General features: G+C 42.1%; 1 protein-coding gene across 1 annotated transcript; it reads left to right on the forward strand.

Moving 5' to 3' along the window:
* The first annotated feature begins 1,135 nt into the window (after nucleotides 1-1,135).
* Nucleotides 1,136-16,531, forward strand: UBA2 (ubiquitin like modifier activating enzyme 2). The gene is made up of 17 exons (XM_082233482.1): nucleotides 1,136-1,326; nucleotides 4,051-4,134; nucleotides 4,483-4,553; nucleotides 6,365-6,429; nucleotides 6,769-6,869; nucleotides 6,986-7,107; nucleotides 8,015-8,082; nucleotides 8,483-8,604; nucleotides 10,376-10,475; nucleotides 11,077-11,237; nucleotides 12,632-12,725; nucleotides 12,820-12,932; nucleotides 13,017-13,172; nucleotides 13,882-13,978; nucleotides 14,582-14,687; nucleotides 15,039-15,172; nucleotides 15,601-16,531. The coding sequence occupies exons 1-17, from the start codon at nucleotides 1,192-1,194 to the stop codon at nucleotides 15,780-15,782; spliced, it is 1,911 nt and encodes a 636-aa protein (XP_082089608.1). The 5' UTR covers nucleotides 1,136-1,191; the 3' UTR covers nucleotides 15,783-16,531.
* The last annotated feature ends 1,134 nt before the right edge of the window (nucleotides 16,532-17,665 follow it).

Below are 17,665 nucleotides of genomic sequence, written 5' to 3' on the forward strand. Positions count from 1 at the left end.
AGTCACACTTCTCTGAAGTCTCTCAGCCCCACTCACCTCACAGAGTGTTTGTTGTGGGGGGGGGAGGGAAAGGAGAATGTTAGCTGCTTTGAGACTGCTTCGGGTAGTGATAAAGCAGGATATCAAATCCAAACTCTTCTTCCTTGATGCAAATGTTTAAGATAGGAGGAAAATCAAAATAGTATATGGAAACTGGAGAGCATCTCAGAAGCTCAGGCATAGTGGACCACCAGCAAGAAAGGCAAGATGAAGGCTGAAGGTAAAATGAGGAAGGGTGCCTAGTTGAAGCATGTGGGCAGGGTGTATGCAGAATATAACTTTAACCTTTTGATTTTTCAGGGCCCATTTGTGCAGTTTCAGAATAAAATGTTTCTTCAGAATCAACTCTGTACATGTTCTGGGGTATTCTGCACTCTGATGTGCAGAGTTGGGGCAGCAACTACTCTGCCACAGGCAACAAAATGTCCTGTGCACCAGAATTAAGTGACAAGACCGATGTGGATTGTAGCACCTGAGATGCAGCACGCCTACATCTCCCTTTGCCTCTTCCTTTCCATACCATGATGTTCCCATGTGCAAGTTTTTTCTGCGAAGGCTTCACCCTCTCTCCAACATTTAACGTTGCCAACTGGTGGCCTATTTATTGCTGCAAGGATCTTAAGTCCACAGGCACGATTTGTTTAATTGATTTACTGCCGTCAACTCCCACCTTCCTTTCTCCCCCATCTTAATTTAATCCTCACTACAATGCTGTGAGGTGAGTTAGGCTGAGATGGGAGGGAGGGACTGGCCCAAGGTCACCTAAGGAGCTTCATGGCTGAGTAGGAACCTGGTCTCCTAGGTTCCTAATTATTACACCACGCTGGTTGTCCACTGCAGAGTGAAGATTCGAACCCTGATCTCTCCATCCTTAGGCGGACATTCTAACTACAAGACCACGCCGCCTCTCGCTCGGTGCCTTGGTTCGGTGCTGCGTATGAGCTATACGTCCTCCCACCCGCTAGGTGTCGGCGCGCCGCCGCTGCAGGCGCCGCTCTGGGGCTTCCCGCTCCATGACGGCGAGAGCGCGGCTGCGCCCGACGAGAGGACATGAGGGGAAGGGCCACGCATGCGCGAAGGCGCTGACTCTGCTTCACTCGGTACCTTCTTTTTCCCGCCCGCGTCCCTCCGTCGGCCTCTGAGGCAGCGGCGATGGCGGTGGCCGCCCTGCCCGGAGAGCTGGCCCAGGCCGTGGCCGGGGCGCGGCTGCTGGTAGTGGGCGCCGGAGGCATCGGCTGCGAGCTCCTCAAGGACCTGGTGCTCACAGGGTTCGCCAACATCGACGTGGTGAGGAGGCGGCGGGGAAGGCCCTCCGGGGAAGGGAACCAAAAGCAAAGCGGAGCCCTCCCGCGGCCGCCCTGGCCGTTATCTCCCGCGGCCGGCTCTTATTGGGTCGCCTCAGCGTCCCCCTCCCCCACCCGAGAGGGGGAGGGGCTTCGGGATGTGACGCCATCGCGCTTGTTTGGATTGGGGTTTCGTTGTTGTTTTCATTTCCAAGGCGGGACCCCCTGCGAAGTGGCGCCGCTTCAGCCTCTTGGGTAGCGGAGGGCAGGGCAGAATCCTTCGTTCGTTGCATTTATAGCCCACGTTTTTCTCCAGGCAGCTCAATGTGGCTTCCGTGGTTCTCCCCCTCCTCATTTAACCCCCACAGCAACCCTGCGAGGTAGGCTAAGCTTAGAGTGGTACTGGCTGGACCAAGGTCACCAAGGGAGCTTCATGATGGCCAACCAGGCCCCAGTCCGACTCTAACCCAGTGTTTCTCAAATTTGGGTCTCCAGCTATTGTTGGGACTACAACTCCCATCATCTCTAGCTAGCAGGACCAGTGGTCAGGGATGTTGGGAGTTGTAGCACAACAACATCCGAGGACCCAAGTTTAAGAAGCACTGCTCTGACCATGTTGCTACAGATCAGGGGTTTTAATAGCTTCCTCTGTGATGAGTGAGGCTTTGTTGATCTGCTGTAGTTCCGGATCCACCAATGGTTGTGACTTGAAATAAGGTAGCTTCTTAGGAGCAGTCTATTGCTGAGTGATCAGTTGCTACAGACACAGTGCAGAGTGTATGTGGTTGTTTATGCTCTGCTTGTGGGTTTTTGAGGAGCACCTGATGCGCTATTTTTGTAGACATAATAATGAGTCTTTGATCAAGCAGTCTTTATAGACGTTCAGGCTTGGCAGATGCTGTTCTTGTGCTGACACAGAGTACCAGATTGTTAGATAAAATAATGCCGAGCTCCAGAACCATCATCATTAATAATAATGATAGTAATTATTAATATTTATTAAATTTGTATACCACCCTTCAACCATACATCACAGGGCAGTTCACACAATCTGGCTGGCTGCTTCTAGGAACAGGATGCTAGAATTAGATGGGCTCTTGGTTTGATCCACTAATATCAAACCCAATTTATCTGTTACATTTTTATCTCCTCCTTCCTTCAGTGTGGCATGTATGGCTCTGTATTTCTATTTTATTCTCCCACCAGCCCTGTGAGGTAGGTTAAGCTGAGAGATGGCAACTGGCCCACACTCAGCCATTCATGGCTAAGTGGAGATTTGAATCACTTAGATTTGAATTTAGTCCTTATCCAACACTCACCATTATATTGAATTGGTAGTTGTAAAGGTTTGAAAAGATTCATGGTGATAAACAAGTCTGTTTGCAGCTATTGACTGATAGTGAAGAATGAATTCAATGGAGTCAATATACCTTCTAGCAGATGTCAGGTTCAAACATTGGGGGGAGGTAACCTTCTGTTATTATTGTCATCTTCCCAGAGGCCTTTGTCTGGGTGCTGCTAAAAAGTTGATGGATTTAAGAGTCTGTCCAGCAAGGCATTTGTTGTGTGTATTTTAAGTCCAGCCTATCAGCTGCTGGGGCGTGAGCGCTTAATGTCCCTGCCCCCAGCACATAGCTCATTCCATCATAAAATATGAAAATGCATTAGGATCTGTGCCTTGAATCCGTGTCTGTGGTGCTGGCAAGCAGTAGTTTTGTCATTTTTAGTGTTCAGTCTATAGATAACAGCTTTAATACTAGGGATGTTTGAGGAGAGGTAAAACCAATCAAATTCAACAAGTTCCGTTTTAATTCTGCTGGATCACACATTAGTCATGCCCCTTGGAAAAGCAAAGAGAGGGAGAGAGGAGTGGGAGGAGACTAGCCACTGTTAGGGTGAGAGGAAAGGAATTGGGAGAGAAGCAACTAGAGAAGGTGGTGCCTGTGGCATTCATTCAGAAAATCCAAATGTACACATACACGCTTAAGACCCAAAAAGGTTGGTGATCTCTGCTTTAGTAATTTCACATATATAATTTTTCAACAATATGGTTGAATTTTCCAGTCACATTTTCAATAGAGTTATCACTCTTCTGTAGCCAGAATAAACCAGAGTACGTGGATCAGCATTGCCCACTAGATCAGATTGTCATGTCAGAACTTGACTAATTTCATTTTATGATGCAAATAGAACCAGTTAGGTTGCTAGTTGATTATTCCATGGTAAAGTCTAGGAAACCAAATGCACTATTAAGCCACACTGATTTTTTTCAGAACTGAGGACAAGAAGTATGGCAGAAATGTTGCTTCTGGTTTCAAAATCATTGCTGCCATGTTTCTTTTAACTTTTTTACATCCTCTTGACTACCATAAAGCAGACTGTGGAACTGTATTTTAGAATACAGTACGCCACTTTGGAATTCAAGAATGGGGTAGTATGGCTAGGCTAATACTGCTTTCTGTGATGTGCTGTAAGATCAGTATTTGCCAATGAATTATATGCTGGAAAAACCTGTAGATATACTGCCCATCCTCCACTTGTATTATAGTGTTATAGTCCTAGAAAAAAAAGTGGATACAAATGCAATTTCTACTGATTTTAATTAACCTATAGCTGTAGATCAAATGGGGGCAGCACATTTTTTTAAAACTCTGATTTCTGATAAAGACAAGGTACATTTTTGTTAATCGGAACAAATATGAAGTGTTTGTAATTAATCTATTTCTAGATTGATCTGGATACTATTGATGTCAGCAATCTCAACAGGCAATTCTTGTTCCAGAAGAAGCATGTTGGAAGATCAAAAGCTCAGGTAAAAGGAATTTCAAAGTGCAGCTTTCACAATTTAATTCAGTATTGTTTTTGATACAGCTTTAGAAGAATACCTATTAGGCATCTGCTGGAATTAAATTTCATGTGATAACTTCAAGAAGTTCACCTTGACTATGATGTTTACTTTATGATATGTTCCTTTATATATTTAATATGTTTGTATCATAATAGGCCATGAAACAGAATTATATTCAAAGCTCAGAAGATAATTGGGTGCTTGAACATTTTTTAAAAAATCAATAAGGCTATTTCTAACTCATAGGAGGAGGTTTAAGATGACTAGATTAGTTTCATAAAATTAGCTGTATGTGTTCTTGTTGTCTTGCAGGTTGCCAAGGAAAGTGTGTTAAGGTTTCATCCCGGAGCTAACATTATAGCTTATCATGACAGCGTAATGAAGTATGTCTGATTCTTCTTACATTTGGAATTTGTATCTGCTTTGTGAAAAAAAGCCCACAAAAAGTGACACATACCCCAAACAATTATTAGCTATGGGTCTCCACACTGTTAGTCATTAGTGGCTTAATGATGGCACAAGATACAGTGATGGTTTTGAAAGAGGAGGATTAGTCAAATTCATAGAAGATAAGGGTGTCAATGGCTAGTAGCCACACTGTGTTCTGCTTTTGCTGCTGAAGGCATTGCTCCTCTGGAAGCCAGTAACTGGAAAGCACAGGTAGGGGAGATTTGCCCTCATGTCCTGCTTGCAGGCTTTCCAGAGGTATCTGGTTGGCCACTGTAGGAACAGGATACTGGATTAGATGGGCCTTTTGTCTAATGCAGCAAGGCTCTTATGTTTTTATGATGGCAGTGGATGAGGAAGACCATTTTCAAAATGAAAAGCTTTCCTATCTGGCCACCTGGAGGCAATTTCTTGCACACCACCACTCACTGAGCAGTCACTCTTTTCACACCAAGTAGTGGCACTCCAGCTACCCTGAGTCTCATGCTGCCTGGGGAGGGAGTTCCAGACACAACAGAGTGTATACCTTTGTCTGCCCTCCTTCCCCTCTTAAGGACTAGCCGCCACTGGGGGAAAGGAGGTTATTTCCACAAGGCTGCCTTTGTTTCTCCCCAAGAACAACTCAAATAACATGAAACTTGGCTTAAGGTGCAGGTGATAAAATAGTGGCGTCCACAATGTTTTAATGAAACAAGACAAAAACAGAATATAGGCATAGCAAGGAAATATTGTTAACATAAAAGGAGCTTCCCAATGAAGCAAAAGAACAAAAAACACACACCATCTTTCCTGACTTAGTCCATTTAGCCACATTAGTACATTCTCCAGCATGTCCCCTTTGCTTCTTGCCCATTCTTTGTGTCATATCTTCCCTTGTCTGCTAGCCAAAGCAGGTTTCTGACTAGATATAGCCTTTAGTGTAATTCTTAGCTACAGGCAATGCCACCCTGGCAACCAGCACATTTTCAAACAAACCTACATGCAATAATTGTGTTTAATAAGTTTGGAGCAATTCCTTCACACTTATGTCATTATTTTTTAGAAAGATAGTTGTAGTTCTTAACTCATGTGTACTTAGTTTCCAGCTGTCATGTGTTTAACTTTAGGAATATGTTCTATTGTTGGCCTTCAATATATGCAAAGTTTGAATATATAGGCTTGTAATTGACTGTACTAAAATTGTTCACCTTCTAGTCATCGTTCTGTTGGACTGATTAAATTATACACATACCATTGGGAATATGAAAAATCAACTTGCACAAAATCATAGCTTATGCTTCTGTAACCTCCTTGTGTTGTCCTCAACCATACATATATAGAGAAAAAATAATAATAATTCACTAAATAGTCTGACTGGAAATGTCACAGGCAATTTTGTTCTGGGTGGGGAATAGATAAGAAAAAAAGCAAACTATTTCCATTTGGGTCCTAGGCAGATCTTGCATACATCAAAAGTTTACAGAAATGTCACAATACCCTGTCAATGAGCCATCAGTGCAACAATAAAACAATTACTTTCATTTTGCCCCAAACTATTTTTTCCGTGGACACAGAAAATGGCTGTTTTAAAAGTTTTACTTGTTTTATTTGTGCTGTGTGATGGTTGGTGTAACTAGTGCAACCAGAAAATATTGTGATGTGTTGTTTGGTAGATGTATTCATGCGGTCATATATACCTGTCACGTCAGTATCAACAGGCATTTATTTACTGACCCCCTAAACTGGATCTTGTCTTCTTTTTCTGCAGCCCTGACTACAATGTGGAATTTTTTCGTCAGTTTACACTAGTTATGAATGCCTTGGATAATAGAGGTATGGTTTATCTTTGCTATAATGTGAGACAACTGAGACCTGGAGTTTTGAAATGTCTCTATTCTGACATGAATGTGTTTGAAAACTGAGAGACTGTGCAAGGCTGGATTAGCCTCCCTGTTTCCTAATAGTCTATTTGGGACTATTGGGACAAGTGGTATCTTTACAAACTGTACTTTTTAATGCAATCTGAGAAGTCCTATCAAAAATGCTAAATATGTTCTCCCCGCTGTACAGTGAGGTTGCAGTATTGAACATATCTTATTTGTGTTACCTGAGGAGGAGGAGGAGATAATAAAGTTTGCATTTGAAAATCAGTGACTCTTCTTCTGTTTACAGCTGCCCGTAACCATGTGAACAGGATGTGTCTGGCAGCTGATGTCCCCCTTATAGAGAGTGGAACTGCAGGCTACCTTGGACAAGTAACAGTTATCAAAAAGGTGTGGCAATAATACTGTGTCTTCATATGCTGTAGTATTATGATCCCTTAAGTGTGGTTTTCAACTAACAATGGAAACATGATTGAAAAATTATTTCTACCTTTCCCCCTCTGTAGGGAGTGACAGAATGTTATGAATGTCAGCCCAAACCAACCCAGAAGACCTTTCCAGGTTGTACTATTCGCAACACTCCTTCTGAACCAATCCACTGCATTGTGTGGGCAAAGTATTTGTTCAAGTAAGCTAATTTTTTAACCATAAAGTTCTTCAGTGATCTGATTTGTGAGCACCAGGGAAAACTGGCTAGATCCAGCTTTTCTGTACCTGGTACACTGTGGTGGTTGATTTGCAAAGTGTAGAAGAGTCATGAATTTGATGGCCTTGTGTGTGTGGCAGATTAGTTAGGTGCCAGGATGCAGCTACGTGAAATCTAGAACATCAGGCTGGTCTAGTCTGTTGTGTGTAGGTTGCCTTGAGTGCTTGTTCCTATAAAAAGATATCTAATATGTTTGGATAATCCATAGAGATCACTCCTTCCTATACCAAGCTCAGGTGGCAAGTGCCAACAGGATTGTAGCAAAAATGGATTCCTTGAGAAACAAGAGGGAAGTTATCAGCATGTTTAGAGGGAACCTCAGCATTATGCAGAAGTACAATATAACTTTGAAAAAGAAAACTGAAAGGTGAAAACTTAGGAAAAGCAACCCAGCGAGTACTGAGCATGCTCAGTAGCTTTAGAATAGTAGCAGTTGAAAAAGAAATATGAAATGCAGGAGGGAGTGGCATGCTCTCCTTTGAGGAGAATTTGAGTGCAGAGTTTTATTGCAGTTCCTATTTGTCAAGGCTAGTTACCTTCTCAATTTTGTGTGAATGGTTTGGATGTGAAACATATCAGCTCTGTTGCAATGTAAATTGACTTTTCCCCTAATGTTGGTTTTTAAAAATTACACCCCACTTTCCTTGTGTCTTAAAGCAGTTTGCAAAGAAAAAAAATAGAGCATGCTATTTGGAGGAGCAACTTAATGGCTAAACCCAAACCTTTATGTTAACAGCTGGACATAGCACTACCATAAATAACTTGCTTTCAAGATTATTCAAGCAAAGACATTTTAGTCTCTAACCACCATTTGTGTTTTAAAATGTAGTCAGCTGTTTGGAGAAGAAGATGCTGATCAAGAAGTGTCTCCTGACAGAGCTGATCCTGAAGCTGCTTGTAAGTTTTTTTTTAAAAAGGACAATTTTGTGCTTCTCTTGGGGAGTCCTATCAGCTGTGCAACTTCTGGATGGGATCAGCTGCCACAGAATAATATTTTCCTTGGTCCTCAGCTGCAGAGTTGCAAAGTTCTGTGTATATGCTGCGTATAGGAGAACCATCAGTAGTTGGTTAATATTTACTCTTAAATAGCCAACATTAGTATTGCTTTGAACCCTGCGGTTCATTAATTGAGCCATAACATTCTGAATATTTCAGGTAACATTCTGGTTCTTTAATAGACTAGTTTGTTGAAAAGGTAGAAGAAACCTCCCGACTAGGTTTCCCTCTTTTGGTAAAATTGTATCTGTGCCAGGTGAGTGATCTTGATAGCAAATGGAAAATGTCATCTTATTGACAGGGGAGCCAGCAGAAGCTGAGGCCAGAGCAAGAGCATCTAACGAAGATGGTGATATTAAACGTGTTTCAACCAAGGAATGGGCTAAATCAACAGGATATGATTCGGTTAAACTCTTCACTAAGGTATTAGTCTTAAGTCAGTGGCATTTGCAGAAATTTCTTTTTATGCCACTGTTAAGTGGGGGCAGACATGTTGTAAGATCTGTTTTACACTTGCATCTGCTTTTCATCAACTGTTCACATTAGGCAAGCATTGACTGTGGATATTTCAGTGCCTGGCTATTTGTTTACTCAGGATTTCAACTTACCGTATTTTTCGCCCCATAGGACGCACCGGCCCATAGGACGCACCTAGTTTTTTTGGGGGGAAATAAAGGAAAAAAATTTTATTACCCCCCCCCCGGTGTGGGGCTGGGGAAGCCCGAGCTTCCCCAGCCCCCAGAACAGGCTGCTCTCCGCTAGCCGTGGGAGAGCCGCACCACTTGGCGCAGCTCTCCCAGGGCTAGCGGAGCGCTGCGCGAAGCCGAAAGCTTGGGGCGTGCTGAGCGCAGCGCGCCCCAAGCTTCTGGGTGCCGGCAAGCTCTCCGCTAGTCGTGGGAGAGCTGCGTCTCCCACGGATAGCGGATAGCTTCCTGAAGCCTGGAGAGCGAGAGGGGTCGTTGCGCACCGACCCCTCTCGCTCTCCAGGCTTCAGCGAAAGCCTTCATTCGCCCCATAGGACGCACACACATTTCCCCTTCATTTTTGGAGGGGAAAACGTGCGTTCTATAGGGCGAAAAATGCGGTAGTTGCTGGTTTTCATAGAATTGTTGGAAGGGAGCCAAAGGGCCATCTAGTCCAACCCCCTGCAATGAAGGATCATAGTTTATACAACATTATCCAGTTGTATGCTTTTAATGGTGTACACGGCTTGGATATTTTTATTTGAAGTGGTATATAAACTTGACTAAGAAATAAAATAAATACAGCAAGGTGCATTTGGATTTTTCAGCCCAAATCCTCTTCCTGTGCAAATGGCAAAGCGCTAAAACTCAGGACACTGTAGGGTCAGTGGTGACCAGCAACACACCTATCCTCCTCTTGTCCCTGTGGTCTTTCATTTGGGTAGAGATAATGGCTAAATTAGCGACGGGCTGTATGAGGAATGGGAAGGTTGTCGGAAAATAAAAAGAAGGACACAAGTAATTGGTCAAGGGTCTATATAATAGCAAACTTCGTGCCATCCAGATGTTTTAGACTGGCCATTGGTCAGCAGTGATAAGAGTTCTGGTCTGCAACATTTGAAGGGTGCCAGGTTAGCTACTCCTGTTCTGTATCATCATGAGATATCAGCTAATAAAAGGAGTTGAGTAACAAAAGCTTGCTGCAGACTGGAAGGAGAGGGACACTGGCATGCAATTCCTTCTCTAGTGCTGATATACAAGGCTGGATTAATTAAATCTTTAGAATTTACAAACAGAGCAGAGTACGTCTGCAGCTTTGTTCTGAAAAGTGTGAATGTTACTTTGCTAAGTTTACTTCTGGTCAAACATGTGCAAGATTTCACTCTGCAGCTTCAAATATGTTTCCAAGAGTTTGGTTGCCAGAATTAAGTATGTTTCAATAAACCCAGATATCGCACTGGCCATGTTTCCCCAACCTGCACTTTCCTCACAATCTAATTGTGTTGCACTTCAGTAAGCAGAGCCCCTAGAATGAATCCTGTAGTGAGAACATATCGATCACAAGACTATTGATATTTGTATAAAACAAATATCCTCTCATACAAATACGGACCCTTGGTGCCTAGATGAATATGCACTGGTGTTCAATATTAAATGTTTGTTGATCTGAAATGTACTCTTGAAAGCACATCAGTTGATAGTAGGCTTCTCTTCTAAATCTTATTTACTAGCTTTTCAAAGATGACATCAGATATCTGCTAACAATGGATAAGCTCTGGAGGAAAAGGAAACCTCCAGTTCCTCTAGACTGGAATGAAATACAAAATCAGGGTAAGCATATTATTATTTGCCTTTCTTTGAATACTTAACAGTTTGACTGTCTACTTTTAAGGTAAACTATGAATTTTATTACTGAACTGCTGCAGAGCTGTTGCAGGTGCTTAGTTTTGGTGTTGGGATTTGATTCCTGAATCCACCCTATTTAAAGAATAGTTTGGGTTGTGATAGCAGCTGAGATAAGATATTGATCGATGAAGACATCTATGAGTTTATAGTGTGCATCAAGGCTGGCCAATGGGATGCTCTCCAGATTCTGCTAGACTCTTAGCATGGCTAGTGGTCAGGGATGATGGGAGTTGTAGTTCAGCAACATCTGGAGGGGACCATATGGCTACCTTTGACCCTGAGGTACTGCAGCTGCACTTCCAAATTTCCTCAGACATTATGCTTTTCACATATTCACTACAAATCCTTGTGATGAAAAATCCAGTAAATCAGCCATTTGTGCTACTGAATTCGCTTTAGACTTATGTTGGTAGCAGTGGAAGCATTTGCTGACTCCTTAAAGACGTGTGTATAGATGGGAAAACAAAACAAGTTGAATTTGAAGACGGTTTTAACAAACAAGTTTCTCGCTTCCTTTCCTTTAAAGAAAACAGCACATCTGATCAACAGAATGAACCTTCCTTGGGCTTGAAAGACCAACAGGTTCTGGATGTCAAGAGCTACGCACGTCTGTTTTCTAAGAGCGTAGAGACTCTGAGAGCTCAACTAGCGGAAAAAGGTGATGGAGCTGAACTTATATGGGACAAGGTTAGTTCAGCAAACATTTGGGGATATTTTGCATGCAGAGGAGTAAAAATGTTTGGAATCTAGCGCAGCACTAATAGTAGATATGCCTAGCACACTAGGGGTTGGCATTCTCACAATATCTTCTCTACAAAAAAATGGCTGTCTTTGAACCTTGTAAATGGCATCAGACTGTTGAACAGATTTGTACCCTCTGTTGGGCTTTGCAAATTGTCAATTTTAGATGTGGCCTCTGTTTGCTATAGATGCAGAGGGAACAATCCACTGGGCAGGTCTCGAGCAGAAGCCCTGTAGAAACAAAGTGCAGTTCTCCATTCTTGTTTGATGAAAAAAGTTGCCTCATGGAAAGTGAACACGGAGGAGGGTCCCCTTGAATTCAGTGCAGCTCAAGCAAGAGAACGTTTCCAATTTCCTTTCCAAACTATTAGAAGCAGAACAGAATAAAAAGCTACACTAAAAGTGATAAAGCTGCCTAAGGGGAAATGTCAGCAGATAAAATTTGTTTGTTTATATACCACTAATTAGTTTTTAAAACTCAAAACAGATCACAACAACTACATAAAACCAAACAATGATATTGTATACAAAAGTTAAAATCAGAAATCGGATAACTAAAATTAGTCTGTTTATTTAGAAAACTTGGGCAAATAAAAAGCTCTTAACATAGTACCTAAACCTTAATAGAGAAGATGCCAGGTGGACCTCTCTAAGGACACGTGCCTTGTTTCCAAAAATCCTTCTGGAAAATGATCTTTGTGCTGAGATTCATATGGGAGCAGGCAGTTTAGATGGGATACTGTGAAGGGCTTTAAAGGAGAAGACTTTCACTTTGAATTGGACCTAGAAACTATGTACCTTATGGATGAATGTACCTCTCTCCAAAACTTTATTTTAACAATGAGTGGTGTAGGGCACAATAAAAAATGGGGAGTATAAGTAATACTTCATAGATGAAGAGAGATTCTGTTTAAAGATGTTTTTATATATATAATAAGGAACTATCTTTAGAAACTTATCTGTTCCCATGGTTCTTACTGGAAAAGCAGTATAATCAAACTATATCTCAAAGGCTCATTGCTGTGATTGAACTTCTTGATTTTTACATTCTTGGGGGGATTAGTATCTTACCACTTCAAGGGATGGAAATGCTGCACTCATGGCTCAGCTGTCAGTGTGGCCGCAAAATAAAAGTTAGTCATATTAAGTTGCATTACAGAACTGTTACTTGGCACTTCTAGCAATTTTAACAATTAGAAGGCTATGTTATATGAGTAATGTGTTAAGAGTTTGAGGTCAAACTTATTTTATACAGTTATTTTTTCAAGTTCCAGAAATGCTTCTGTTCACTCTAAAATGATCAGTATTTTCTATTTTACTTCAAAATGACTATTTAACAGGATGATCCTTCTGCAATGGACTTTGTTACATCTGCTGCGAACCTCAGAATGCATATCTTTAGTATGAACATGAAGAGCAGATTTGATATCAAATGTAAGTGAAAAGCTTATATTTATTTTCTTGAAGGATTTGCTCTGTCCTTGTTTTAATATGCTGCATAAACTCCTTATTTCTGCTTCTTCCACAGCAATGGCAGGAAACATCATTCCTGCAATAGCTACCACTAATGCCATAATAGCTGGTCTGATTGTGCTGGAGGGTTTAAAGATTCTCTCAGGAAAAATAGAGCAGTGCAGAGCAGTAAGTGTGGTGTTGATTTCCTCTCTCTTCTCTTTTGCTTGTTCGTGCTGGATAATTGATTCCCTTTTTTCTTATCTTCTGAAGATCTTCCTTAATAAACAACCAAACCCAAGGAAGAAGCTACTTGTTCCCTGCGCTTTGGACCCTCCTAATCCCAATTGCTATGTGTGTGCAAGTAAACCAGAGGTGACAGTGAAACTTGATGTCAACAAAGTCACAGTTTTGACGCTACAAGATAAGGTGAATGAACCTCTCCCTTCATCCACCTCTTAGGTTTTTCAGTTTAAGCCCCGTTCCTAAATCACTAATCTGCAGAATCTGTTCTGCACCTTAGGCCTTAAAACACAGGTAGGGAACCCCAGGCCCAGGGGCCACGTGCGGCCCTCCAAACCTCACTGCCTGGCCCTTGGAACTCTCCTCAAGCGTTGCCTCTCACTTATCCTGTTTCACACCCACCCTCAGGGTTTCTTCATAGTTGGAATTTTCCCCTGCACTCTAATTTTGCTTTTTGTTTGACTAAATGGAGAATAGAGAGCCACGTGTGGGTGTGTCCTGCATAAAGGTCACATTTACATTCCTTGCTCCACCCACTTTTTTTCTCTGGCCCCACTCACCACTGGCACATGTCCAGAAAGGGTTTGTGACCCTAAGGCTGAAGAAAGCGGGAGGCTCCCACACCCTAGTCAACATATAGAAAGATGGGGCTTGAGATTTAACAGATTTCATTTGGCCACAAATGGTAAGTCAGACCAGAAGGACACGGACTGAAAATAGGTTGGGTTACATACCAACACTACATATGCAAGGCGAATTTTGTGGCTGGTGCACATCCCTAGTAGAAAGTGTTGTTTTGATCATATATAAGAAGGGGGTTGGGTGTAAGTCTTGGGAAAGGATTATTGTTTCAGAGTCTTGCTTCTAGATTTTTCTCCCCCTTGCATCCTTTCAGATAGTGAAAGAAAAATTCAATATGGTAGCACCTGATGTCCAGATAGAAGATGGAAAGGGGACTATTCTGATCTCCTCCGAAGAAGGAGAAACTGAAGGTATGAAATGAAAGTGAAACTGGTGTGGTGAAAAGTCAGCCTGGCATTTAAGGAAGCTCCACACTGTATGTCCTTTGCACTGCAGCAAACACACAATGTGTCAATACTGTGTAGCCTTGTGTCTGCCTCTGGGTACTCTGGGCCAGGTGATCCATAGATGTGGACATTATCCAAGCTGTAGTTGGACCCTCATAACTACAGTTCTCAGATTTGGAGGATTTTGTTTGGGTTATACAATGCAATCCTGGCCACAGTCATGTATTATTAGGGGTCCGGCAACGGGTACTAACAATCAAACCAGGAATGGAGATATCAGCAAGCTGCTGAAAATGATCCCATAACCCAGCCTCCCAAGCCCGTTGCAGGTTTTCTTAAGTGGAGCTTCTGGCTTTGAAGTGTGCAGCCTTCCATATTTCTGGCAAAGAAAAGAGTATACATGATGTATAAAATTTTAACATAGATCAATAGGTATTAGCAGCCTTACTTTGATTACTTTTCCTTTGCTTTTGAGTGTTTTGAGTTAAGAAAAGCCTTGGAGGTGACTAATGTTTCCACAGAGTACCTGATGCTGCTTTTCTCCTGTTTTCCCCATGTCCCCCTCAGCAAATAACCACAGGAAGTTGTCAGACTTTGGGATTCGAAATGGTAGTCGGCTGCAAGCAGATGACTTTCTGCAGGACTATACCCTGCTGATCAACGTACTGCACAGGTGAAGGCCATTGATTTCCTAGAGTGCTATCAGAACCAGAAACTGCAACTCTGCCAAAAGAACCTTCAGATTAAATAAGTGATAGAAGTCTTGCTAATACAGAGACCAGCTCTGCATTTGTGAAAAACACAAAATTGAGAGCCAGTAGTGTTCTCTAAAATGCAAGAATAACTCCCAGGCCCTTCCCCATTGGCGCAGCATCCATAACTGCCTTTGAGTGTACTGTGGTGCTTAGGCAAGCAAGGGTTGAATAAGCCATTTCACAAACTGCCTCTTATTTGACCATCATAGTGTTTTGACTCATTTGACCATCATTTGAGTGTTTTTTTCTGCATTTTTTAAAAAAATCAGCGAGGAGCTTGGGAAAGATGTGGAGTTTGAAGTTGTTGGTGATGAAGTTGTTGGTCCCAAACCATCGGAACAGCCAGTCACTAAGAATATCACCAATGGAAGTGATGATGGGGCACAGCCCTCAACATCCACAGGTAAAGACTGGCAGTGGGAGGGAACAGTATTGACATACCTACAACTGTTTGGAGGTATTGGCAGCCCCTTAAAATTCTTGGACACAAGATAAACCTTTATAAAGCCTTACAAATTTTCCTGAATCTTGAAAATTCACTGAAGCCCCCAGAAGGGCTGTCTGTTCACAATTTTTGCTTTAGCTTTCACACATCCAATCGATATATCTTAACTCACTGAGGGACCATGCATTTTATGGATTGAGCTGGTCCATTATTTTCTAAGATGGCAACTTGCCATCACTCTCAGTATCATTCATTGCCTTGAATATTTGAAAACAGTCATGTGCCTCATTTTAGGTACAAGTATGGAACATTTAGCCTATTTATGTTAAGCCTATATTTAAAACAACAGCGCTAGACTGCACTGCAGTGACTCTTTTCTTTTCCAGCTCAAGAGGAAGATGATGATGTACTGATAGTTGAGACTGAGGAAGGTTCTTCAAGCAATGCTGATGACACAGAAAGCAAGAGCCGGAAAAGGAAGCTGGATGAGAAGGAATACACTGGCACCAAACGGCTGCGCTCAGAACAATTGGCTGAGGAGCAGGATGATGTGATAGCACTAGACTGAGTGCTAGAATGCTCCAACCAGTAGGACGTGCCAATAGGATGATTGCTAGGGTGTGCAAAATGTCCACAACTAGGTCTCTGGCTTGCAGTATCTTCCCATTCTCGTTTGGTAGGACTTAGAACTTCTCCAGTAAGATTTAGTAGACATCTAGTTTATAAGCATTGTGGGCATGAAAATGAAGCATTTCTAATTATATAATGCCTGAAAGATGGATTGGTATGGGAAAATAAGACAACTCTTGTTTGCTGAAATGGTTTTATCACTTGGTAACTTCTGAGAGGTTTTTAATTCTTACTGTTTGTTAGCTTAGCCTAGTTCTCGCCATTTTTCACACCCTCAAACCAAAACCTTGAAAGCAAAGATGTGTCACGTTTCAAACAGTCAGCCGGCACAATGTACATTACTGTAAAACAATGTTGATTTGTCAGCTAGTACTGCCTGATGTGTCAGTGTCAGAAACGGATTTTGGTGTACTGTTACAGCTTCAGGTTATTTATATGGGATGTTTTGTAAAACTTTAATGCTACTCTACCATTCATCTGATGGACCAAAACAACAGACAAACTATTTGCTACATTTGTTTGAAAGCCCACCTATATGGGAAGTTGAGGATTTGTAAAGTGTATACAGTCTTCATACTTAAAAGCTGTACTAATAATAGTTTTAAGCATCCTACAGGGCTTCTGAAAACATCCTTTGTTGGAATTGAAAAGGGAGGGTTTTTTTTAATAAAACATTTTGTCACTGCAGTTTTTTGACAGTCTTTATTCTTCCACTACCCAGGGGTTGGATTCAAATTCCTAGGTGACAGTTTCATAGCTGTGTAAAGTTTGCCTGGCTATGTTACAAGTGACCAACTGCTACAGAGGTCTGTGGTTCTTCTGGACTGAGTCAGGAACACTTAAGAAGTTGACTGTGGCTGGTCTTTGCTGTTCTCTCCACCGCCACTGCTGCCTGAACCCTTGCTCAGAAGTAGATTTGTAGCAGAAATAAACCAAGGCAGAAGGGCAGGGTGTTCAGTTTAGTGCTCACTACTACCCTGTCACCCACCCTGCCTACTCTGGACCAGGCTTGTGGTTGTCCTTGCAAAGATGTTAGATGGTGTAAAATTAGTTTTCACCTTAAACCTGGATAATTCTCTTTCAGCATCAACTTTAAACACAAAGTTAACCCAAGTATCCATAATCAAATGGAAGAGTTGGGAAGGATACTATTTTCTGGAAGTACAGTGGTGCCCCGCAAGACGAATGCCTCGCAAGACAAAAAACTCGCTAGACGAAAGGTTTTTTCATTCGCAATTTGCCTCGCAAGACGAATTCCCCTATGGGCTTGCTTCGCAAGACGAAAACGTCTTGCGACTTTGTTAAACGGTTTAAACCGTGCTTCGCAAGAAGAAAAATTCGCTAGACAGCAAAAATTGTGGAACGAATTAATTTCGTCTTGCGGGGCACCACTGTACTTCAAAGCAGTCTGATAGCTTACACATTTTTCACCAAGTGCTGATGCTTCAAATTCTGTCCTCTGCACCTATTGCATAATATTTGCTTATTGAAACTAAAAAGATCGCCACCTGATGTTGGTGTTCTAACTCTTTAGTTTGATTTCTTCTGATTCTGTTAGAATTGGCAGGTCACCTCCAGGGCCCGCATGTGCCCTTGGTGGCTGAGCCATCCAGTTTCTACACACTGAAAAGCTGCATTATGTGACCTATATTAATCATGCAAATAGCAATGATTCCTATCTGCATAACTGTCTTTTTACTGTTTTGCAGAACTGATACCCTATAACTTGGTCGATCTGCAAGACACCTTTTGGCTATGGGGAAACTGATGAATAGTGTTGTTTCTAATAAGTTGGTCAGAGTCATCTTTCTCTGTGCCACA

The sequence above is a fragment of the Podarcis vaucheri genome (assembly GCF_965113315.1).
Source record: "Podarcis vaucheri genome assembly, chromosome: 7".
NCBI classification, from domain to species: domain Eukaryota; kingdom Metazoa; phylum Chordata; class Lepidosauria; order Squamata; family Lacertidae; genus Podarcis; species Podarcis vaucheri.

Bases quoted from the DNA above. Each gene is read 5' to 3' on its own strand.
- UBA2 (XM_082233482.1), top strand. From the start codon at position 1,192: ATGGCGGTGGCCGCCCTGCCCGGAGAGCTGGCCCAGGCCGTGGCCGGG. The intron at 4,135-4,482 runs GTAAAAGGAATT...GTTGTCTTGCAG, and splicing joins TTGGAAGATCAAAAGCTCAG to GTTGCCAAGGAAAGTGTGTT. The intron at 14,688-15,038 runs GTGAAGGCCATT...TAAAAAAATCAG, and splicing joins CTGATCAACGTACTGCACAG to CGAGGAGCTTGGGAAAGATG.